The following is a 25,521-nucleotide window of genomic DNA, read 5'->3' on the forward strand; positions in this document are numbered from 1 at the left end:
AAAGGGTGGTAGGATCTTGCATTTGACCAGACCAAAGTAACTGGAGATGTCGGTGCCTTCGGGTTGGCTGATGATGGCAGGATGACCCACGGGGTAGGGACAGTTTTTGTTGGTCCAGGGGTAGAGTGAGGTGAAATCCAGGTACTGCACCGTTTCTCCTGGTTCCACTTGATGGTAAAGTTTGATGGCGTTGGTGCGACCGCCGTAGAACGCGTCTCTGGGTTTGAGTCTGGAGACCAGGTCAAAGGATTGGATCAGGCTCCGCAGGTATTCATCCTCTTGCTTGAGTTGTTCCCATTCGCATTGCCACATGACCACGACATGGTAGCCCGCGGCCAAGAGACTCGCTTCTTTGAGTTTAGTGGCTTCGTAAACATCGCGCATGGTCTGATCGCACATTTTGTGACGCGTGCGGCCGCGGTCCGGGTAACACTTGGGGCACCCGTGCCAGAAGCAACCGTGAAATTCGTACACGGTACGGGTGGCCTCGTCGTACCCATCCACGAAAAAGGTTTTGTCTCCGCGTAGAATCACATGTTCCCCTCCATTGAGGGCGTGTCGAATGCGGTGATTGGGTTGTCGGTTCATGTAGGTCAACCATTCCAGGGACGCGAGGGAATGCAGTTTGCCTTGTCTATGCCATCCACTGATGGGTTCCGAAGCGATGGTACGTTCTGGCATGTGTTTGGTGCGGTAGAAGAGATTGCAGGCGGAGGCGATGGTGAGACAGCGTTGGAGAGGGTTGAAGCCGCTGATGGCTTCGAATTCTTGACAGAACACTTCGCAGGCCCCTTTGAGGAGGAGCACGTCGGATTCGCAGTAGGCCACGAGTTCTGCTTGGAAATCGAAGATCAAGTCGGGCTCGGCGAGTTGTTGGGCATACCAGCGTTCGAACTCTTGCGCGCGTTCGGTGGACATGCCTTGGGGGTCGTAATGGTCTTTGTCGGGTAGAGGTCCCACGTAATCCTGATGGTCTGGGGTGTTAAAGAAGTGGGGGAAGAACCCTTTCTTTTGTTCAACCAGTCCGAAGGCTTTGGGAAAATTGGCCAGGGGCATTTGAAAGAAGCACAGAGAATCTTTGAAAACAATGTCTCCTCCGTTGATGGACAAAGACATAATCTTGGCGCCGTTGACCACTTGTTTGGGCACCACGTATTGTTGGTAGAGTTCATCCAGTATCAAGTAAGAATCGAACCCTTGGGAATTGTGGGCTAGGACGGTGAGGGTACAATCCTGTGCTAAAGCTCTCAACCAATCCAAGAAATCTCGAATGCAGGTGGTGCCTTCAAAATGAAAGAGTTCCTCGCAGTTGGAAGTGGCGGCGCATACCAGGTTGGGGACGTGGACACCCGTGTCTTGCATGGTTTCGCTGTCCCAGTAGACGAAGAGATGGTCTTTGGTGTGTACGCTCTGCGAACCGTCCGCTTTGCGTTTTCTGGATTTCAGTAATTTGCGCTTTTCTTCTAACTTGGTGGGATTCTGTATGAAGCATTGGTGTCGGTAGAGATTGTGATACTCCTTGCAGGAGGGACATTCGGCCGTACCGCACACGTGACGCGTTTCGATCTCGCGAGGTCTAAGTAATCTGTTGCATCGAGGACACTTGCGTAGGGAACTGCAGACGTTTTCGATTTTTTTGGTGGCGTTGGCTTGGGTGCCATCCGTGTTGGAGTAAGTGTAATGATTGGCCAAGCACTGTTCTCCGAAGAAGGCGCGGTGACAACGAGGGCAGGTATGTGTGGTGTCGTTGGCGCGACGACGATCTTCACACTGGGTTTGACAGCAAGCGGGACATTTCTTACCGCGGCAGGGATGATGATGGATGTCATCGGTCTGGTAGCTTTTCTCACACTCGATGCAAAAATTACTTTGTCCTAGGAAGGCAGAGAGAGAATTGCAACCGTGGTAATGCTCACCCACTTTGATGAGGATGAGTCGTTTCTCACGTGATGGGCCTTTGAAAATGATTTGATAATTATGGTCCAGGGAAAGCACCACGATCTGATAATCGGTGAGATGACGTTGGAAGGTGTGGAGTTCGGTGAGACCGCAAGGTCCTTCGGCGACACCCGCAGCTTGATGGAGTGCCTTGGCCTTTCTGGCTTGAGCGGGTTTGCCGCGTCGTAGGTTGACGTACTCGGGATGTCGACTGCCTACGTCGCAGTAGGCTTGCATGGTGACCAGGGCCCTTGCACAACAGAGTTCGTCCTCGTTGTTGATTGGGATGACGCACTTTTTGAGATCGAGTAGCTTGTCGAGGGCTAAGCTGGCTTTGCGAAGTCGCTGTTTACCGCTACCTCGGCCGGGATCTCGGATATGTGAAATGTGTAACGAGAAGGTGTCATCCAATCGGAACTGTTCGTTGGAGTTTAACATCTTAGAAATTTGTTGCATGATTTCTTGGGCTCTGAGATCATTGTCCATCCATTCTCGGACACGCATGCGAGCTGAGTGATAAGAGTGTCTCAATCGGTTGGAATTGATGTTGATGAGGAAGTGATCGTTGCGATCGACTTCCGGATCTTGGATGATTTGGTCTCGTATGGCGCGTTGTAGGGCTTGTTCGATTTGACGCGGTAAGAGTTGTCGTGAGCGTGTCGGTAGAGGTGCAGCACCGCCGCGTTGCATTAACCGTCCCACATAATTTCGGTGTCGGACGCCTAAATGGCGAACGCGTCGATCCAAGTGAGGTGTTAATAGAAAATCAAAGCCTTCTTCAATGTCATCCAAATGTTGGGCTAGGAGGGCGTTGTCTTCTTCATCATCCAGGTCGAAATCGTCTCTCGGGAAGCGAAACATGATGAGACTGAGGGGAGGAGCAAAGTCTCGTTGGTTTTAATGGTGTGAGTCCACCAATGGGAAAAAAGTACTTTTTCAACACGTGCCCCGACCAGGAATCGAACCTGAGTCTTCGCGGACACAACGCGATGTCTTCACCACTAGACCATCGAAGCATGAGTGGGAGGGAACCACGTTTTTTATAGGGTGGTTCCCGCCTTTTTTTTAAGGACGTAGGAGTGGGGGATACCCCCATCCCCCCTCTGGTGACGTCACGTCACGTGTCTTAATTCCGCGTGTATAAAAATGAGGCGCCTTGACGGTGGTGACTCGACTGATGAAGCTTGAAGTGAGTATACCGTTGGCAAAGCTTACTTTGGAGGTGGACCTATTTGCGCTGACTGTGATTGGTATTGTGGTGATTGAAGTTTGCCACCATTTGAAGAAATAGGTGAGTTAACAATGGATACGTTGAATCGATGTAAGCGAAAGATGACTACTTTGGTGCGATGGGTGAATGAGTGGAAGGAGCGTGAGAAAGAAAATGGTACCAGTTTATTATACAGTAACTTGCGGAATCTGTCAGGTTTTATCGATGCGGTGCTGCGGGATATTGACTGTTTGTTCGCGGAAGAGCAGTTGGGCTTTTTGAGGGAGATGCATTTGAAAGAGTTGCGAATGAATGTGAACCGTGCTCTTAAAGGCTATAAACGTTTGTTTTTTAGCTATGATCAGTCACTGGGATCGTCTTCCACCTGAAATCCAATGTTACATTGTGGACTTAAAATATAAACAGGAACGGTTGGATGTCTTGACGGCGCCACGAAAGAGATTATGCGAAGAAATGAGATTATACCGTGTTTTGAAAGAGACATGGAGTATAGGACATTTGAGGTGTGAGCCTCACCATTGTCATTTATGCATTACTTTTCATTCGAGAGTGTATGGACATTATCGCGAGCATAGGGTGTTGTTAGGTTACTCTTTGAAACAGGCGGCAAGTAACCTGACGGATGCCAAGCGTAACATATTGAATCAGAGAGGTTATTTTGTTTTTGTTCTAGAATGACAAGTCGTTGGGATTATTTACCACCCGAAATTCAATCGCACATTCTCGATTTGAGGTTGCGACAGGAACGATTGGACATGGTGTCGGACCGACAAAAAGAGTTGTGTGAAATGATTCGAACCTATCATCGCGTCAAACGTGAATGGGACCTAGGTCACGTGCGATGTCAACCTTTTCGGTGTCGTATTTGTAATGGAGTGAATTGGAAGGATGGGTGTGTCACCTCTGACTTTATCTATCACGAAAAAGTGTTTGTCTATTATAACGGTCGTTCAGTATTGGTGGGTAATTGTTTGCAGCAAGTGTACTTGCATGAAGTCAAACGAAATTTGACCCTCTTTTTTCCTTAGCGAATGGATGTCAAGACCAAAGTGAAATTAAGTCAAGACGTTGACAGCTATTGGGACATATTACCCTGGCATATTACTTTGAAAATTTTGAACTTGAAAATCAAACAAGAATATTTGGATGAGGAGAGAAGTCGTATGAGAAAGGAACTATGTGAGGAAATGAAGCAGTTTCATGTTTTGAAATCAACATGGGGACTAGGTGGGGTGTACAGCAAACCTTTACTCGTTCCATGCCCGCATGGATGTAGGAGATGGTTTGGTAAACACGTGAATGTAGAAGGTCGTGAGAGAAGTGTCTTTTTAGCCTTTGAATTGGATGTAGCCATCAAGCGCTGTAATCATATTAAATCCCTTATTTATCCTGGTTGATAGGGCGTCTTCCCACCAGGGGAATGGACACATGTCCCACTTGTAAAAGGCTACAATGTAAAATAAAATGTTTTTTTGCAGAAAAAAATGGCTGCCTTTAATCCTGTCGATCATTCGATCAAATGTGTGGTGTGTTCCAGTTCCGAGATGAAAGACGGTGAAAAGCTGTTCCTGTTGGAATGTTGCAAAGAGGGGGTGCACAACTCCTGTCTAGTGAGACCACCCAATGGAACGCACTTGGTGTGTCCCAAGTGCCACATTGAGACCTGCGCCCATAACCACATCGTACAGAAGGATCACTCCACTGAGAAGGACATGGATCGCATCGATCTGTGTTTCCTGAAACATCAGGTGGTCTCGCGCATTCCCATGACGCAGAAGGAAATCCATTGGCTACGCGTGGCTGCCAATGTACCCGGGTTGAACGCCCTACGTCATGTGAGTCATCGCGTCTTTTTGACGGGTCTGGCCTTTTGGGTGCCTCTGGAGAAAAGCGTGTTCTGCGAGTGGGAGGATGTGGCTGCTCGCTTGTCCCTGGGTCTGACCTACAACAACCTCTCCGAGATGCGTTCTCGCTACGATCTGCGCGTGGAGAGGGATCAGAAAGGGGATGCCTTTCATCACTTTTTAGATCACTTGCTGGAGTGTGCCATCCAGGATGAGGAAGTGGTCAGACGGTCTTGTCTGGTCAAGACCTGCCGCTGCCCCCTGTGTCCAGAGTGTCAAGGCTTTGCCTCTATGTTTGGGAAGGAGCGTATGTCCAACATAGTGGCCCTTGCCAACCGCAGTTATTTTTACGAGCGCGTGGAGAAAGGGATCTACAATAATTTCAGAATGGTTTATTATCGTGCCGAAAAGAAGAAGAAACCATAAGTCAAAACACATGTATCTTTTAATTTCAACATGACTCAATAAAGTTACAGTTTCAAACGTTTCTTGGCTTCCATGATTCGTTTCACCACCCTTTCCGTCATGGTCTTCCTACCGGGTAACCTGTCAATGGCCTTGATCATCTTGGTGTCGGCCTTCCACTTGTCCTGCAGAGTCTTGGCCCGACTGTAATCAATGTCGTGTTGTTTGGCGAGTCGGTCCAAACGATTGATCCCAGGATCTCCTCGGGCCAGTCGTTTTTTCAATTTGGTGCCCGGTCCCATGTACTGATAGCCCGGCCAATGAAATTCGATGCCCGTCTTGCCCAACAGTTTCTGAATGTCAAGGCCATAACCGCGTTGCTTTTTGCGAGTCCTGGTCTTGTTGGCTCTAGTTCTTGCCATAACTGAGACGTCGTTTGCTGGGGTTTTTCCACTCTTCCCAAGGCTTCAAGCGTTCGGCCGCTGTGGGTTTGCGCTTCTTAGGTTTCTTGGTGACTTTCTTGGGACTGTAACCACCCTCTTCGTCGTCAGTGTCAATTGATTGGGGATCTAGACCAATGCCCCTTAAAAAGCCTTTCTTGGCTCCGCTCAACACGCTTTGTTTCAAACCACCCGATTTAGGCTTCTTACCACTGGATATGGGTCGCGGTATGCGACTCGGTCCAGCACTGGAGGCAGGCTTTTTCACGGTCTTGGGTGTTTCGGGTAAGAGTCGACGGGGTTTGGGTTTGATCCCCGACGGACCCGCGGGTGTGAACGCTTCTTGCTTGATCCTGGCGGGGGTTTGACCTTGGATGACTTGTTTCAATAAGTTTTCCAAGGGACTGTCCAGGGCTTCCTCATCCGGTGCAGGGGCACCCACGCCAGCCCGTGGGGCACCTCCTGTTCGAATCCGTTTGGTCAATCGAGTCTGTTCACGCGCCAAGGGTTTGACCATCTTGACGGCCATCCCATCGGGAATGGTGGGATTCCTCAAGATCAATTGTTTTTCGGCGGCCAACCGTCCTGCTTTGTTCAACAGGGCGCTTTGGGAAATCTGTCCTTTGTAGTAATCTTGCAAACGTTCGAATTCACTGACCGGTACCATCATGACCTCTTCCGTCATACTGCAAGGCAGTTTCAAAACAGTCTTGCCAGTAACTTGCTTCTTGGCGGGCTTTTTCCAATTTCAATTGCAGACTCTGGATGGTCTCGTTGGGTTTGGCACAGGTCTGGCAGGGGATGATGACGTCTTCCACGTCGTCTTGGACTCGTATGCAATCGTCACACCCGTGACCGTATTTTAAAGCCAAATATTCCTGTTCGAGAGCTCTGTATTTTCGATGCTGACGCTCTTGAACGAGCTTGAGTTGTTCTTCTCTGCGATTGGCTTCTTGTAACAATCCAATGAGCTTGGTCATGTTGTCTTTGATCTCGACTAGTTTTCGGTTCTCGCTCACGCGTTCAGGCACCACGTCCATACCCCGCAAGGGGTAACCGTCAGCGTCTCGGGTCGACATGTTCGTAACACTCATTCAAACCTCGCCAGAATCCACTCCCTGTCTGAGCCAACAGATGTTGACGCCTCCTCTTCAGTGAATTTCTGCGCTTCCCCACTTCGCGCAACACGTTCTTATGGCGTTGAAGTTTTCGAAGCGTCTGAGGCTCGACGGGAATTCTCTTTTTCAACAAATTCAAAACCATTTCACTGACCGCGTTGATCTGGTCGGCGTTGGCGTGTTCCAACATCTCTTGACGTTTGAAACGATTGGCGTCTTGGAGAATGCTGGTCAAGAACGGGCGTTGTCGCCGTAATCGATTCATCGTCTCTTTCTGAGTCGGTAGGAAGGGGTAAAGTCTTTTATGCCCTGAATCGACTCCACCACTTTGACACCCGCTGGAACACGGAACGGGGTCTTGCGTTTTTTCTTGACGGGTTTGAGGGCAGATTGATAGGGTATTTTCCGAATGGCGCGTTCCAACTTGGGTCGGTGCTTTTGAATCTGCTTGTTCACAAACTTCGCTGTACCACCCAGAGGACCTAGTGCTCTGAATAGTTCATTCAACTCTCTCTGGTTCACTCTGGCTCCACCTCGTTGCAGTATCTTGCGCCGGGAGAGCCTGGAGAGCTTACGTCGACGTCTTGCCATCGTTTTGAAATGGGGTGGAGTCAAGACCCAGCTTTTATCATCTTGGCCAAGGGCGTCTTGACGGCTGGGATGCGTTTCAATAAACTCAAGAGGGTGGTTCTACGATTGAAACAGACCTTTGATTTGGTTCGACTCTTTTTTCGAGGTTTCTTGGCGAATTTGCTCACATCTCCGAACTTGTCTTCGTACCAATGCCTCTTTTTCATTCTTCTTTTCCTATCGTCTTTGGCTGAAAGGGTAGGCATGACTTTCTTGCGTTTCCTGCGCGTGGTGACCGTGGCTGGTAACTCACCGGTGTCAAGGACAGCCATTGGAGCCGGTTGAAGAGCGATCCGTCTTCTTCCCATAGTGGGTGGTGGGTTTTTCTTGAATGCAGTCGGTTGAGGTGTCTTTTTACCCGATTTTCCGTAGCGTTTTTCTAACCTGTCTATGACATCGTCCAAATATCTATGCCCTCGAAACTGAAGATCCATGACGTGTTGGTAGAGTACTTCCAATTAGGCATTCACGGTATCGAATGACTTGGGGTTTTCACTCATCGCTTTTTATAGAGCCAAGGTTGTTTGCGATGACGATAGGTGCTTTGAGCCGCACCGGTCAAACCCATGCGTTGGTAATCCTTGCGTTTTCCCAAAGTGTAGCCCATTTTGGCCGCACTGGCAAAGATGTTTCCTCCACCTTGTCGTTTCTTTCTCTTCTTCTTACTGACGGCTTGCAAGGCTCGTTTGGCGCCGTAACTGGCTGCTCCGGTAGCCGCCCCCAAGCCCACGGCTTTACCTAGGGCAATGCCAGCTGGCACCAACGCAGCCAAAGGTAGGACACCACCCTTCTGTTTCTTCTTTCGACGTCGTCTTCTCATCATGAGCGCGAGCCCTGCAGTGGTGAGCAGGGACGCGGGTAGGTTACCTCCCTTCTGTTTCATGGTGAACAATGAACCCTCACGGATTTGGGTCGTCTAATTTATGCTCTTTTTGGTAAGGAATGTAACGAAATTTCAGGTCGTACCGTTTGACGTAGGCGTCCTTGATGGGTTGGGTCAAATCCGTGATGGTATCGTCCATGGTTTGCAATTTGACGAGGAAGCCTTCGAATTCGTCCAAGGGAAACCCGCGCACGTAGGTTCTCAATTCGATCAAGGTCTTTTCATGCGTGGTGAACGCAAAACGACTCATGTCCATCTTGATGGAAAAATTCTTGAAATCATTCCAACCCTTGACCAATGTGCCTAAAGCCGTCAAGATGGCCACGACGACATGTTGTTGTTCCCAAAGCACGCCGATGATCATGCTCAAGGCCATCATGAGTAAAGCCAGTCCATTGAGAAAACAGAACCACGTTTTGAAATGGTAAAACATTTGTTTCCGATACCACCATTGTCGATGATAATATTTGTACAATCCATCCAATCGCGACAAGGATTCCTCTTCCACGCTGTTTCTGTAAGCCCCGTTGAGTAAACTCACATCGATGGTCATGGCTAGTCAGTTCGAAACACTGCTCGAATTGCGTGTCACTTGGGGTCTTCCTCCGTCTTTGTAGGTGGTCGTGATGGTGTTGGTGGTGGTGATACCTGCGATACGTCGTCCTCGAGCCGTTTGTTGCTGATCGTTCAATAACATTTGCAATTGACGTTGTAAACTGTCTTGATCCATGCGTGATCTGGGGGTGGAAACGGCACTGCTTTCATCGTCGTCATCGTCATCGTCATCATCATCGTCTCCACCACCACCGCCTCCAGCGCCACCTCTGCCACCTCTACCACCTCTACCACCTCTGCCACCTCTACCACCTCTACCACCTCTACCACCTCTACCACCTAGACCCCGTCTGGATTGCTTCCCACCTCCACCCCGTCTGGGTTGCTTACCACCTCGACCTCGTCTGGCTGGTGTCTTGTATCCCACGGTGGCTCTACCGGTGGTTGTGCTAGCCAGGTACCCTCGTCCGGGTGGTGTCGGAGCTCGACCGGGTACGTCTCGACGTGTGTCTAGACCCGAAGGCCCCGCTCGGGCTGGGGGAGGACTCGCCCCCACGCCTGCTACACTCCCTGTGGGTCGGGGACTGCGTCGTGGCGTACTGGTAGCCACGGGTCCTGCGGTGCCTGCACCAGCGGGGGGTGTATTCCTTAAGGGTGACCTAGTGGACGTACCCACGCCTGGACTCAAACTTTGAATGTACTGACTCAAAAAGTCGTCGTTGTAAGCGTAGTTCAAGTCGATGGCTTCCAGCGGTGAAAGAGGGGAAGGCAAGGCTTGAGCGATGAGACTGGGTGAGGTGCCCACGCCAGCTGGAGAGGTGCTCATTGTACAAGGTCGGTGTATTTCTTTTCTCGAGCCACCAGTCTTTGGGCCAACAGCAGTTTATATTGAATGTGATCGGTGAAATTCTCTTGGTTATATGCGTTTAAAACGGCTCGCACGTCGCGTTTACCGCCGCACCGTAAGATTTGTCTCATGGGTTCGCACTCGACATTGCGCTCATGCATGAATTTCAATTGCGATTCGCAAATCGCTAGGAATCGCGGGAACCACTCAACTTCACTGCGCAGCATCTTCACTTCAACTGATGCATTCGCATGCAGCCCTCTTCTTTTAGCACATGACTGAGAATCCGCTCATCGTCGCGGCTTTTGGGATGTAAATCCAACAAGAGATACCCAAACGGACGGTCGGTCACCTTTCTAAAGGTCTCTTGCACATCCTGCCATCGAGACGGAAAGGCTTATAACAGTAAATTTCGCATCCCCAATTGATCTCTTGGGTTCTTGAATCCCACGATGTAATGGGCATTTCTAGAGATGCTCTTGGAAAATTTACCGGGTGGAAACATGTCTTGCGATAAATAGATCACTGTGATGTTGCGATGGTGGGAATCTTTGGTGAAGAGATCCAAGACACGTTTGTCGTTCCCTCCTTCTTCCATCAAATCGTCCAGCACAAGTAAGCCACCCTTGGGAAACCAGATGGGTAAGAGATCAGAGTCGGGAATACCATGATGGAATGTCACTCCATACTCTTTCATGGGTTTGAATCCGTCTTGCCAGGAACCGTAACAGTAATAAATGCGTTTGGGTGGGGTCTCGAACAGATCGAGATTGTCCATCAATAAATGGGTAGTGAACACCGTTTTACCCGATCCCGACGGACCCACCACCATCATGCTGGAAGGCGTGTTGAATCGAAAGGCTTGACGTCGTTCCATGGTCTAGTCCCATATGGATGAGATAAAAGGAGTGCGTTTCATTTATAAACCGTCTGGGTCCCTTATGGAAAAGCGTGAGGTCCGGATAGACAGGATTACCTTACCTGGGCGCGGGAGTTAACACGCACTTGTCTTGACACCTTGACTCCACATTTTTTATTACGATAAATGTCTTACACCGCAACGAGAGGTACACGTGTCTTGCTCGTAATCACATCGACAAACTTGCTCCCAATTCAGCTCTTTGTGTATCAATTTTTTTAACATTTGCCCCACTTTATGATCATTTTGTACGTAATCGTGTGGACTGAAACGACGTAGAAACGTGTTCATGTCATGTCCTTTGGATCGATCGATCAAAAACATCAACGCGTAATCGCCACAACTCTGACTGTACAGCGATTGCAGACTCTTGCCGTTGTGGACGTTGAACTTCCAATGGTGATCCAACCATCTCTGTAAAGGTTCCGTGGTCAGGTAGGTGTCCAAGGGTAGGGCGTAACTGTCCATGATTTCGCAAGCGTCCTGACACGTCCATAGTGCAATCCAATGCCGACCCGGTTGGCCTTGAGGGTCCGTGTTGACAATGTAACCCATGGGTCCTTTCTTGTGGGGTTTCTCGGGTAAACGATCGCAAGGCACCGTGCCGTAAAAATAGGGTTTCAAACTGGGTTGACTCCTGGCCAACACGTCCAACTGTACGTTGTTCAAACTGACTTTTTCCATTACACTTGGTACACGTCGTATTGCACGGTCTTGTTGCTATTGATCTCCAAGAGATTTTCAAATTCGGCGTAGAGGATGGCCGTGATGTTGGCACCTTGATCGGCTCCAAAGTCGAACACCAACCGCAACTCACCGCTCAGCTTGGGGTTCAACACTGGACTGTTGAGGCAACCGTTGGCGGCGTTCTCAAATACAAACAGCGTACATCCTTTCCCTCGTCCCCAATCTTTGGCTCTCACCATGTTTCCTTTGCTCTTGCACAAACTTCCCGTGGCTTGTAGAAATTGTCTATAGCCTCTCATGTCTCTGCTTCCATTGGTATGGAGCAATTCCAAGACTTCATAGGGATAGGCTTCTCCTCTCACCAATTGTTTGATGCTGGTCAGATTAAATTGCTGGAAGGTGAAGGGATACTCATCGTCTGCACCGTTGAAGGCTGTGGAAGCCACCAATCCCACCACCAGCATGTTGGGTAACCGACTCTGGAACGGGTTGGTGATTTCATAGTGTAACTCATTTTGCGTGATGTTGTAGGTCCGGATCTCGCTTCTGACCGTGGGATAGCTCACCACGTTTCTTCCACTTCCCATATCATCCATCAATTCTCGGTAGACGGACGGGTTGAGTCTGACTTGGCAAAGATACAATTTCACTTTGATGTCTCGTGAATCCATACGGAAGGCCACAGCACCTTGCATTTTCCAACTCCATACAGCTGGTGAATTGAAGTACATCTGAATACCAATCTGCACATTGGGTATCAAGAGTTTGCTGAGGTGAAACACTTCGATGTGGGGTACGAAGCTGTAAACGCGTGTCTGACTATCCGTGCCAGCGGCTTGGGCTCTGAGTTCACGCACCAGGTCTTGTCTATCCGGGGTCATCGTTTTGAAATCATTGTGTGCCAGATTCAGTTGAGTGACTGTCAACGTGTTGGGCACATCAACGTGATTGAACCAGCCTTGAGGTCTCAAGATGGTGTCTCCATCATCTCTGTCAAAATTCAGTAAGGTTTCGATGTAGGCTTTGTAATGGTACGTGTCCGTCTGAGGACTGATGAGCGTCCCATTGAGTCGCACACTGATCTGTTTGAAGAGGGAGTGAGCAATGTTGTTGACCAAAAAGGTGTTTTCGGCGGCCACGGCATCACCACCTGCTGCTTTCTGCAATTTCCATTCCAGTTCGAAGTAACTGCGAGACAAATCGATGTAATCTTCTTGAGGATCGATCTGAAAATCGATGGGGTTGATGCCTGTGGTGAAAGGATGAACGGGTACCATCCGATAGCTCGAGATACTCATATCCGTGGGCGGTACCCGAAACAAATTCAACATGGGGTTCTTAACCCCCGCCGAACCAGGGAGAGGGACAATGTCCGTCATCGTTTAGGTCTTCGTCGGTGTCTTCTCTTGAGAGCGCTCCGTACCCAAGCGGGGTCTAGACCTCGTCTGCGGTGGGGTAAGAAGGCGCCTCCCTTTTGTAGTCTTCTACCTCGCGTCAACTCACTGACGATGGGAGGAATGCGTCGAACGCGTCTCGAATAAATGGGATTCATATTCATTTTCCAAAAATGTCGTCCAACTTGCGTTTGGCGGCTCGGTTGATTTCGCTCAACGCTTTGCGTTTAATGGCTCGTCTCCCACCGGCCTTCACACCTCGAATACCACCTGCAATGTTAGGTAATCCCATGGGTCCACCCTTTTTTAAACCTTGCCATCCTTCTCGTAAACTGGATCCCGAAAAGTCTCGCAAGAAACCTCGTCCCATTTGACCGTCGGGTTTGAAACGCGTCAAAGCACCGCCTCTCATTCTTGTTTGAAGTGTAGCGTGACGATGGTATTGCCTGCTCCGAATTTCGTCAATTCCACAGTGGTCTCCGCGACTTGTGTCTCGATAATGTCGATGTAATCTTTGCGTACCGGAATATATTGAACATGGAGGGGTTCAAAATACTGGAAGCCTTTGCCTTCTCGTTGGTAATTCACTTCTCGTAACAGATCGGTGACTTGATTCCCCACCACCCCACTGGTCCCCACATCCGAATAAACCATCAACGAACGCGAGGTGGAGCCCGTCACGTTCTTGAACGAGGTGTTGAGGTTGATGAACCGCCAGTTAAGGGTGGTGGTCAATTTAACTCTCTTGCCATTTCCATGCAATTCCCAATAGGGTTCACCCGTGGTGGGGCTGATGTCGATGGCTGCTGGCACTTTCAGTTCTTTGGTGTTCAGTTCCAGGGACAGATTGGGACCAATCTCCACCTTGTCACCATTCTTCTTGAACCATCCCATGTCAATACCCAGTTCCAGGTTGACATAGAATTAGGGGTAAGAATGACCGTTGTGGATCCTCCTGTTGATATCCGTGTTATCGAAGACAAAATCGTCGCCTTCGAATCGGAAATTCAAAAGATTGCTTTTATGGGTGGTTGGATCCGAGAAGAGGTAACCGGCTCGAAGCCTCTTTTCTATCACGGTGGTGTCAAAAAAAGTCTTGACGGTCTTCATGAATTCCACCCCTGTCAGATTCGACAAATCGTCCGCGCGAAGATGTTCGGGCTTGAAATCCCCCCCATCGATATTGTGTCGGTTGTTCAGTTGTGCGGTGTCTCTCACATACCAATAGCCTTCAAACATCACCTCATCCCCTTGCAATAAGGGAGGCACTTGACTCTTTGGGCCTGGTAACGAGATACTACTGAGTCCCACTTTCCAATTTGCGCCTTCCATTTTCAAAGGATGAGGGAGACGAATCTTGAAATGATTGGATTTGTTCTCGGGATACTCGGTCTTGCTACTGTGGCTCGGTAGACTCACGTAAAAATCCGTCATGTTTAAAATGCAAGGTGACCGTCGTCACACCCTGAGGAAATTTCACCAACTCTCCGTCGTTCTCGGCCACCTGCGTCTCGATAATGTCAAACACATCGCTGCGCACCGGTAGATATTGGATGTGGTTGGGTTCAAAGGTCATGCTGTTCGGATCGTGTGGCACTTCTCTCAAGAGATCGGTGACTTGGTTCCCCATGACGGTACTTTGCGCCACGTTGCAATAGACATACAGGGGTGGTCGAATCGTCTCACCGACGGTCACGTCGCCACCATAGTGTTTATCGTAGAGCTCGTCCAGATAGTCTAAGCGCCAATTGCAGTAGGGACTGAGCTGTAAGGACCCTCTGCTCGTGATGTTCCAAAAATTCGTGGAATGCGCGTTGTGTTGATCCTTCCAATCGAGTTTGAAAGCGGGCACCACATCGTCTTTGAAGAACTTAATCACGTGATGACTCAATTTGTAATCGTCAATGCCAGTCTTTTCCACCCACTTGAGTTCCTTGACCAATTCAGGACCAAACCATATTTTCGGACGCAATAGCACCGTGTCACCAGCCGTTTCATTGAGGAAGGTATCGCTGTTGTCAATGATTAGGGAATTCCCTTCCCAACGAAACACAGCGTAGTACTTCTTCCCGTCGGGAGCGCGTAGAGTTTCTTTTTCATTTTCCATGAAGTGCGTCAGACGATCTTGGTAACGAGCCACCAGGTATCGCATGAGCGATTTCCCACTCGTGACTTTGACTCGGTCTTCGTGCAGATCAGACCCCTTGACGACAAAATTGTTGCGGTAGGGTCGCTGAAACCAGCTGCCATCGGAAGCCTGTGTTTGTGTTAGCATACTCCATTTAAATTGTATCAGGATGTCATTGTCTTCGAAGAGGTGGGGTCGGTGAGTTAAGTATTGATAACGTCGTAAAGGTGGGGTGGGTAAGAAATACTGCTCAAACCCACTTTCCATCCTTCCTCTTTCAATTGGATCTGGTAAGGCAAACGGTTCTTGAAACTGTTGGCTTGATTGGAGGGGAATTCCGTGGTACTGGAACTGCTGATCAATTGGACGTAAAACTCTTTCATCTCGCCTTGACCAAGGCACCTTTCTCAATCCACGTGTCGTATTTGTTTGGCCACCCTTTCCACCGAACCAAGACTTTATTCCCTTTGCGTTTGACGATCTTTTCCACGCGAAACAGATCGTCGCTCTTCACCGTCACTTTCTGCAAATCATGGGCGTAAAACGTACCACTCAAAGGCGTACCGTCCCACTCCTTTATCTTATAGGTAGGTATCACACCCGACACCACACGAGCCACCACAAACACTTCTTCGGTCCAACCGGGTAAATACCCTTTCTTGAACAGGCGGTATTTCTTATTCAATCGCACCCGATCCCCCACTTTCAACTCGGGCGGTACGCGTTTGGCTTGCAGTCGATCCGCGTACAGCGTCTTCCACACCTGCTCTTCGTTCCCCAGGTTGACTTTCTCGGGCGCCATCTTGATACTGCGGTGGTAGGAACGGTTGTAGCCAGGCACCAAATCCTTCAAGACGGGTAAATAACTGAACGTGTTCTTGATCGTAAAATAGCGGTACATGCGTTTCTTCAACGTGCGATTGAATCGTTCGATCACACTGGCTTTGGTATCGCCGCTGGTAGAAAAATGACGAATGCCTTTTCGCGTCATCAAGGCTTGAAAGGTCCTGTTGTAAAATTCTTTCCCGTCGTCGGTTTGCAACTTGCGAGGGATCCTACCACCACTGCGTTTCAAAATTTTCTCGAAGGCGGCTGTCACGTCCTTACCCGTCTTGGACTTGACCGGTTCCACCCAAGCGTACTTGGACAACACGTCCAACACCGTCAACAGGTACTTGTACCCTCGATTCGATTTGGCAATGTTCCCCACTTCGATGAGATCTGCTACCCATTGTTCGTCCATACCATAGACCATGACCGGTACCGTACGAAAACGACGTCGGGTGGGTTTGTGAAGCGTGTAGCCCAAACTGGCTTCCAACCGCTGGCGTACCGGTCCAATGGGTAAGCCTCGGGCTTTGGCGAAACGCGTCACGCCACCCAGACTTCCCGGGACACTGGGATCCTCGTAGGCCCGCAGCAAATTGGCATACCGATCCACCTTCTTTTTCTTACTCATAATGTCGACAATCGGCACAGCGCTTGTCTAATCAGCTCGGGGTGTTCTCGTCTTATGATGGAGTACCACTTGATTGCTAAGGGTTGTCGTTTCAACCACAATATGAAGACCACGAAACGCCAGACGTTCTCTTCGACATGCGTCTCCAAAAACACGTGTTCGGGGTCAAACGCCATCAACGAGGGAATGGGATCGTTCCTTTCATACTGGGCATATAAAAGCTCGCAGCGCTCGCACAGACTATACCACGCACTCGCCATGCTGACAAAAAATGATTTTTTTATTTTCACATCCCTGTGTTTTATACAAAAAGGACTGAACCATTTAGTCATCCTCGTTCATAAAACAGTGATTCAAACTATTTACAAGGTCTCTCTCCGTCATCAGTTCCACCAACAAGTCCTCCATCTTTTCAGTCAGTTCTCTGAAATACGCGGGAGTCCCCAATGAAATCGGGCGGTTCAGTTTGTCGCTCAGTCTCACAGAGATATCTCGGGCGTAAGTCAGGGGCTCCACCATCTTCTTGATCTTCTGTCTCATCATGAAAGTTAAACAAGACGTAGCCATCAGACAGAATCGGTTCTTCATTCGGACTGGTGGAACGATGGCTGGCACAAAACGAATGACATCCAATTCCTTGATGTAGACCATGGAGTACCAATCGATGGTGTATAGAAAGGTTCGACGCCCTTGAGATTTCAGTAAAGGTAGAATCTGCCATCCCCATTCAGGACGTCGACGAAGGAGTTCAGGAATGGTCCACTCGTGCTCGGGTTTGCCATAAAACAAAATGTCAAACACCAACATATCATCGACCCCTTCGTCTTCATCGATGCAACCCAAAGGCGAGACCTGAAAGCCGCACACCGACTCGATCAATTCAACGATCTCGTTGCTGTTACTGTACAACACGGTCAACATCTCGAATCAAATGATCAAAGAACTGCAACGCAATGTTTTATAGTAAAAAAAAAGCCAGACGCTCATTGGTCAATAGCGCAACACACCACCCAAAGTAAAAGTACCGAATCACGAGGTAAACCACTGTTCATTGTCCATGGCTCTCATGAAGGTATCAAGGGTCGCTTTCTCCTCCCCACTGGTCTTCCACTCTTTCCATCCTACTCGCATGGCATCCACCAACTTAAGCAAATCCACGCGACTTCCCGCGGCATCCATCTTCTCTGCCACTTTCAAAATGCCCCCAGACAAGACGCCTCGGTACTTATCCATCTTCTTCCCTGTTTCAACGGCTTCCTCTAACATGATGGTATCAATGGTCTTTTTGATTAACAAAATCAAAGCATCAGGGTCTTCTTCTTCTTCGTCTGTCTTCTCTTCCACCTCCATATTCACAACAGGGATTTGCTGCTTGGTAGGTGGTTTCGTTTTCCTCCTTTTCTTCAAGGTGGTCTTGTCTTCAACCAGGGGAGTCTCTTCGCTGCAATCCATCGTGTCAAGTGAACTCCCAACAGCAAAGCGCGTTTTTTATACACCTAGACCCGTCAATCAAGTAAAATCACTTTCGTGATGGAAACGTACTGCGCACGTGATGGGAAAAGTACGGACCACGTCATGGGAAAGTACTGGCTCTTGATTGGTCCAAAGTAGAACCCTATAAATACAAGGACAGCCTTTGATTTCCAATCAGTCGCGATTAAGCATCGGAAGCAAATGGAGCCACCGCCAGCCAGTCCAGAGGAATCCCCCACGCGCTATAGGTTACCAGATCAGGAGGAGGAGGGTAAAGGTTTGGTAGGTTATAGTCTCAATCCTCATTCGCCCGCCAACTATCCCCTTAGTACCAAGAAGAGAAAGAAAACGGACAAAAAGAAGAACAAGAAACTCAAACAGGAACCAGGTAAACGAGTTCATTTCCATGCTAAAGTCACGGTCAAACTCATTCAGGATAAAACTCACTACTCCATGCAAGAAGTAGCATTAACCTGTGAAGAAGATTATCCCTTAAGAAACAGTGACTTCGCTTTAAAACGACAACAACAAAAACTCATCCTCAAACTTCAACACCAACGACGCCCTTTCGGTCCTAGACGTAGGCGTACACTCGAACGGTTAGAAAAAGCAAATAACTTGTCCTCTGTTTCTCAGATGCAGACAAACTCCCCGCCATCCACACCTTCTGGGAAGTCAAAGAGGACGTCAAGCCAAACGAATTCGATCCCGATGCTTTCCTCGACGGTATGAAACAAGAATGGAACTACAGGAACCCTTCACCACCCCACACCCTTCCTTGCCCTAGACACCCCAAGCAAGAATTAAAGAAGCGGGAGACCACCACGGCTTACGGGCGTTGGTCCTATTACAAATGCCCTGTGCCCGAATGTTTTGTCTGTGCAGGCGTTGACAACATCCAATGTTATGTGACTTCCGGCCAACGTATGCTGAACGACTACTATGTCCAACTACCCGTGGAAAAAATGAAATGCTATTGCCAAAGACCTCTCATCATGAGCATGTCCAAATCAGAAAAGAACCCGGGCAAGTTTTACTTCAGGTGTGCCAAGCGCCAATGCGACCTCTTTCAATGGGCCGATGAATACCCTCAAAGCAAGGTCAGATTCTGGTTAGAAGAGGGACGAAAAGTTTGGTTGGAACCCCACTCCCTTCAACCCAGTGCAGAGGCTCTGGGTCCCTTTGAAGGGAACTGGGATCGAGCTGATTTGAGCCCGCGGACCAAGTCCAGCCTAGACCGACTACTCCGAGAGAATACGCCCCAATGATTTCATGACCAGTACCTGTATGACGAATTCACCCCCAAAGAACGTTTGTACCTGGAACGAAGAGGTTTGCCTCCACCTATAAGAGACAGTGCATAAAAAAACACAGTCAGTTTCAAACATGGAAGGGTGTCAGCACAAACTTTGCTTCATTTTGGATTTAGAAGGTTTTTTCGTCAATAAGACCTTTCAAGTCAGAGAACTGGGTTATTACGCTTGGAACCGAGAGAATGGAAGACACGCTTTCAGCATCCCCATCCCTTACAAAGAGTTGAGCGACAAAGACAAACGAACCGTGAATTTCGTGATGAAGAAGATCCACGGATTGAGCTATCAACCCCTCAAGGCTGAATACTACCACAAACCCGAAGAACTCAAAGACCTGGTCCTGAGCCTCTACGCCAGGTACAAACAAGGGCAGAGAACCGTGGTGGGGTACAAGGGAGGACACGTGGAAAAACATTTGTTAAAGACACTGAACATTCCCTCGATCGATCTAGAAACATTGGGTTGTCCCAAATACGACAAACTCAGACACATCATTTCAAACGAACGTTTATTACCTAGCTGCGGATTTCATCAAGACGAGAGCATTCATCATTGTCCAGTCACAGAATGTCACGCTTTCTGGTTTTGGTTGACAAACATTGTTCAATAAAAAGTTTCTTTTACAAATTGTCTCTTTCAAAATTGACTGAAGTACTCAAATAATTTGTCCATGTCCGACAGGCGCACTTCCATTTTTTTCTTTGGCTCTCTGTCTCTCCACACTGTTCCCATACTCTTCATCAATCCGGATCAATTCCCCTCGACACTTCTGCAATCTCAGGATCACCCTCAGTATCAACCTCGACTTCCTCTTTAACAATTCCTGCGCGTCCTGACTCCTAGCGCGTCGCCTCTTGGATTGCACGCGTTCCCACTCGTCACTTAACTGTTCCAATGTCATGTCCACTTCTGCCACGATCGTGAGGAAACCTCGTGTAATCGGCATTTTGAAACAAAACCAAGGATCGCGCGCCCTCCTCTTTTAATCCACACCTCCACCAATCAACGCCTTTCTCATGACGTCACCAGAGGGGGGATACCCCCGATCCCCCTCTACCGGACCCATAAAAAATCACATGACCCGCTCCTATTTAAAAGAAGCGAGCCAGAGCCCATGCTGTAATTATCATGGCTTCCCGACAAAGTCTACGATTGCAAGGTATGGGACCCGAACTCTCTCCGTTCAAAGATGCCTGCTTCATCTGTTTATTGGAATTAGACATCCAATCCGTCACACGTTGTCGCGTCATGCCCTGTTGCGGCAAATTTCTACACAAACGCTGCTTCAAAAAGGCCAACGAACGAAGCTTCCAATGCGGTCATTGTCGACGTCCCTGCCTCGAAGATAGTAACGACACCGTCAGCGTCGATGACGACGATGATCTCCGAGCCAACGAACAGTTGAATGCCAGTCCCGACAATCACCCGATTTGGGTGCCACCTCACGAACTCGTAGGTCTCACGCCTTTGGAACGCGCCCGTAACGCCATCGCTGATACACGAGCCAGCGCCACGGCTCACACCCTTCACCAAGAAGGGACCAGCTCCTGGGACACTCTACCTTTTCCCATTGATCCTCTTGTGTGGTACATCTTCTGGGTCCAACTGGATTGGTTCATCTCCACTTCGCCCGATGGCAGAAACCTCATGTTCATTCACGCCTCCGTCAACACCCCCAACGAACCCACCCAAGAAGTCAGAAAAACCTTTTACCGATTGGTCAACAAACTCATTCCCGGCGCCGTGTATCCCTGCCTGCAAGAAGTCGTGCACCGAGAACACTTTACTCACATTGCCGACTACGAACGGGAAGGACGAAGGTACGCTTTTGACAGAAACGAAGTCACCGTCACGAACATTCGTATGACGCGATTTTGGTCACCCGAATACTACCCAGACGCACCCTACACCAGCGGATTAACCTGGACACAATCTGGATTGTAAAAATAAAATTTGAAAATAGGATCACGTGGTCTGTCGTCACTTCCGCTCCCCAGACCCTCACGGCCTCCCACTTCCGGTCCCCAGACCCTCACGGACTCGCGTCCAACCCCGCGCGGCCACCTTTTGACCGAGCTCGCCCCATACCTCCAAAATAGGGTACGTGCAACCGCTGACCTGAGCCGAAAATCCTGCACGCTGATTGGTCGAGACGCGTCACGTGTCCCCCATAACGCGCTCTGATTGGCTGGGTCTCAAACCGCCCCCCTATACTACTGTTTTCTCTTTATACAGGACCCCAACTTTCATGCCTTGTGTATAGTCCTTCACTAACAGTTGAAACTAGTCTACTTGAGTAACTAAGACTACTAATGCTATGTATAGTTCTTCAGGCATATGAAACAAACTTGTCTTTTGTGTTTTATACTTTTACATTAGATTATGTTGAGGAGATATTTCAAACCTATTTAAAAGCATCAATGGGGGACCTGAGAGATGCTGCCCAAAAGTTGAAGGAGAAATCTCCAGCCCCTATGAATGAAATGCTACAGAAAGAACCCAGAGAGGAAGCACTCAGAAAGAGAGAGGAGAGGAGCAAGATGATAGTGAAAGATGTTCCCCCTACCACTCCAGGTAAAAATTCATCAAACAGTAATTAAATACACTCATATGATGTACAATAGTAATGCAAAATGAAAAAAAAAAACCTAAGACACTGATGCAAATAGTTTTTATCTCAAATTGCTCTAAACGAGTTGTGCCCACTAATGATCATTCATTGACCTCGAGAAATGGAATTAAATAACATGGCTGTAAGTCAAGGGTAACAGTAGCATTATTCTGCGGCTACTTCACTGTTGTAATGTAAATTGTTATACATATTGTCTTATTTTTTCTCATTTCTCCCTGTAGTCCATGAGGAAACTCAACAAAGAGCAAAATCAAAGGGGCACGACAAAAAGTGTACTGTATGCAAGAATCAAAAAGGGGAAAAAACCACGGCAAAGAGAAAGAAGACCAAGAAAAAATAGATAAATAAAAATAACAATTAGGCATTCACTGTTTATTAAGTTTTTTTTTTTAATAGTCCTGGGTGATACCCGTATAAAAGGCAAGGGGCTGCTCCTTTGGCTTCTGGTCTTCCTGTTGAAGGTTGTTAACAGACGTTATCACGGTTTTCGACGCACCTTGACGGGTAGGCAAAAGCCGTCAGAAATTACAGTGTTTGTATGGGAATCCGATGGCAAATCACTTTTCGCAAAATCGAATTTTACACAATTTGTGAATCGCAATGTTAAAATACTAGGTAGAAGATTCTATCCACCAAGTTTGAAGGGTGTAGGTTGGCTAGAAGGCGTTCAGTTAATTTTTATTTTTCCATACACTTGTCTGTAATTGTTTTTCCCGCGAACCGCGTCCTTCCCAGCTAAATTCACAGATAAATGTATGGAAAAATAGAAAATTTAGCTGAGCGCCTTCTAGCCAAGCAAATTAAGCTACATCCTTCAAACCAGGTGAATACAATCTTCTAGCTAGTCATTTAACGTTGCAATTCACAAATGGTGCAAAATTCAAGTTTGGAAAACCTTATTTGCCATCGGATTCCAATGCAAACACTGTAATTTCTGACCGCTTTGCCCGTCAAGATGGCGTCGAAAACCGTGATAAGGTCTGTTTATTTATTTACAACCCACGAAAAGAAAAGAAAATGGAAAATAACTACTAACAAGAAAGAAGGGTTGTCAGTCCTCCTCGTCAAGATGGAATCCTGTGAAGTGCTCTTCTTTGCTCACTGGAAACTCCTTTCTGATGGCCACGTAAGCGCAAGCGGGTAAGGGAATCCTCCTGTTTCCAAGAATTCCATAGACCAGTCTTGAAAATTCCCGATACGAAACGCCGCGCAAAAACCTACAATTGATGACGAAAAGAATTGGTAAGCAAGAGACACACTGAAAGCGAAAAAGAGAGAGAAAGGTGGTATTTCCGTCGTCAATCAAAATCACTCGCAGAATAAAGATCAGAGAATGAAGCACAATCATAGACTCGAGCAAGGGAAATAGCGCGACTTACTTTTCCTCAGATCCTGTCTGACGGTACTTCTGCTTAGCTTTAGTTCGGTACTTATCTGCTGCTAATCGGAGGCTCCATTTCTGTAAGCAAACTGAGTTGAAGCCAGGGTGCGCCGTGATACACTCTAATTTATGCTTGTCCGCGGCAAGATCTTGCAGAAAAAGTTCGCTGCTCATAGATTCTACGCAACCTTCCAGCTCTTGTCAGCAATAACACTCGCTGATGTTTTGTATATTGTCGACCGCACAGTTTCCACACGAACACCTTTTAAAACATCGAACAAGAACATTCGAGAGGAACGCAAAAATTAGAATTGAACGCAAAAGTGGTATTAAGTCAAACAGAGTCAAATGAATGGAATAATCTGATTGTTAAGAGGTGACGGAAATCGACATAACAGCTTATCATTCACTATAGCTAACGGCTACTGAGCCGTCGAGCCGGCCATTAAGCTTTATTTCAAGCTCCTCATTTGCCTTCAATTCCTGCTCGTACCTGGCCGTCCAAGCTTCATCCGCAAGCTGCTCGTCAGCGAATAAGTTGTCTTCGTCGCTTGAAGAATTGCGCTCTTCTCGGACTGCAGCGCGCTGCCGAGCGTTCTCGATTTCCACTTCAGGTATGAAATTTATATCGGAGTCATCTGGATAAAAACTCATCTCTGACTCCGAGGAGGAAGACATTTTGATCTTCTAGCGAAAATTTGGGCGTTTTAGAGCTAAAATATACAAAAGCGAGTATTCTACAGTTCGACGTCCAAAGAAAGCAAAGAGAAATGACTGAGGGCTGTTCTATTCGGTTCCTGGGTAGACGTCACAACCTTGCTCGACCCAGACTCCCTAAAACGCGGTCGTGAAACATCCGAGCACGACTTTGGCGGGCCATAGAAAATTGAGGATTCAACCAAATTCAAAATTTTTTTCGCAGAATTAGTTTAAACAGTAAGTGGATTCGTTTTAGCGAAAAAAAAATTTGGGGTTAGGTGCACTTTAAATAACTCCTACATACTGAAGGTACTCTTACATAAGATAATTGAACTTTTAAGGCAAATATTACTCGAGTTGAAAACACCTTTCGTCTTATTTTTGTGCCTTTCAGTTCAGTATCTGGTTTACTTATTTCAATACTTCAATGAATGGCGGAAAAATCCACACTGGTCTTTTTCTTGCTGTTTAGCTTTGCTTCTCCCTCTCAATGACTTGCAAGGAGAAATTCGTGGCATGGTTGGTAAAGATTTCTTAAAAACCCAGTTACAAACAGGCACGGTGGATAAGCCTTCCATTGCCTCTTCCGCGAAAGATAGCGGGACCATGAGTATCACTCTGATGTCTGGGGAAGGTAAACACAGGGATGAGAACACCATGGAGTTACACACAAGAAACTGGAAAGTAAACAAGAGCGTCAAAGTAAAAAGCAATCAAGGGACACAGACAGACACATTTGGGCTTACAACCGCACTTTAATAGTGCGTGACTAATTTGAAGACACACATCTCAGATATATGTGAGTTTTCATAGAGTTCTGACGAGAATCAACACTACATAAAACAACTGTATAAGCTTAGGCACACTTGACCTTCTCGAAAAACTAAACATGGCTTCATGTCAATGCCTATGTCTGTTCTAGTAAATGCATCAACTGCACTTGTTTTTATTCTGACAAGAATTCATGAAAATTATGATGAAGTGTATTATTGTATTTCTATCGTGTGGTCAATTGAACTGTACATCGTGACATTTTTACTAGCTATAGCTACTTTTCATCACGCTACGAGTCGATTGACTAAGTTGACACCACCCGTGTCGTTGCATGTGATTGATGGATTTCGATCCTCGTTGTCTTCCGGTATTTCGCTTCACGTCACAGAAGTTTCATTTTTCGCAAATTCTGGAATTTTTTATTTTATTTTGACAGTTTCCAAGTTAAGAGATAGGTCTTTAGTAGCACATTTTCATGTTTTAACTGAAAAAAATGTTGCATTTTATTTCGATCCCAGGTCTCAGCAATCCAAACGTCAGTCGTCAGCAAACGAAGTTGACATGGATATGAAATGATTTTGTTGTTCACTGCGTGTTTGTGATAAAACGCTGACATAACTTGAGCTTTTTGCCCTATATTACAACTTTAACTTTACAACTTTTTACCATATATTACAACAATCTACTAGAGATATTATATTGAAATCCATTTTGTGATATCTCTGTAACTAATTTTAAAAAGTTTAACCTTTATTATCAGGTGTACAGTTT

General features: G+C 47.5%; 4 protein-coding genes and 2 pseudogenes across 5 annotated transcripts in view; 2 read left to right on the plus strand and 4 right to left on the minus strand.

Moving 5' to 3' along the window:
* LOC145485309 (uncharacterized) overlaps positions 1–2,451 on the minus strand; it is a 3,918-nt gene extending 1,467 nt beyond the window's left edge. The window contains exon 1 of the mRNA XM_081463993.1: positions 1–2,451. This exon is cut by the window's left edge and continues 1,467 nt beyond it. Within this exon, the coding sequence (XP_081320119.1) occupies positions 1–2,442 (2,442 nt within the window). The 5' untranslated portion in view covers positions 2,443–2,451.
* Positions 1–24,869, plus strand: part of LOC145484385 (uncharacterized) — a 48,238-nt gene extending 23,369 nt beyond the window's left edge. Inside the window, exon 9 of the mRNA XM_081463001.1 lies at positions 24,371–24,869. Coding sequence (XP_081319127.1) covers positions 24,371–24,735 — 365 coding nt within the window. The 3' untranslated portion in view covers positions 24,736–24,869. The remainder of the gene's footprint in view (positions 1–24,370) is intronic.
* The window catches only part of LOC145483445 (uncharacterized), a 147,754-nt pseudogene that overhangs the window by 26,278 nt on the left and 95,955 nt on the right, over positions 1–25,521 (plus strand).
* Positions 10,121–10,810, minus strand: LOC145485314 (uncharacterized; annotated as a pseudogene).
* Positions 11,237–12,194, minus strand: LOC145483827 (uncharacterized protein F54H12.2-like). Its single transcript, XM_081462372.1, has one exon. The coding sequence runs from the start codon at positions 12,190–12,192 to the stop codon at positions 11,494–11,496; it is 699 nt and encodes a 232-aa protein (XP_081318498.1). The 5' UTR covers positions 12,193–12,194; the 3' UTR covers positions 11,237–11,493.
* LOC145485319 (uncharacterized) lies at positions 22,233–23,611 on the minus strand. 2 transcript variants are annotated; one of them, XR_014049186.1, is made up of 2 exons: positions 23,276–23,611; positions 22,233–23,154 (listed from the first exon to the last, which is right to left on the minus strand). XR_014049186.1 is itself a non-coding variant. In XM_081464001.1 (2 exons), the coding sequence occupies exons 1-2, from the start codon at positions 23,449–23,451 to the stop codon at positions 22,948–22,950; spliced, it is 342 nt and encodes a 113-aa protein (XP_081320127.1). In that variant the 5' UTR covers positions 23,452–23,611; the 3' UTR covers positions 22,233–22,947. The 2 variants fall into 2 exon arrangements, 1 of the variants encoding a protein (XP_081320127.1); XM_081464001.1 differs by having other exon boundaries at positions 22,233–23,113.

Source organism: Orbicella franksi, chromosome 4 (genome assembly GCF_964199315.1).
Source record: "Orbicella franksi chromosome 4, jaOrbFran1.1, whole genome shotgun sequence".
Taxonomy (NCBI): Eukaryota; Metazoa; Cnidaria; class Anthozoa; order Scleractinia; family Merulinidae; genus Orbicella; species Orbicella franksi.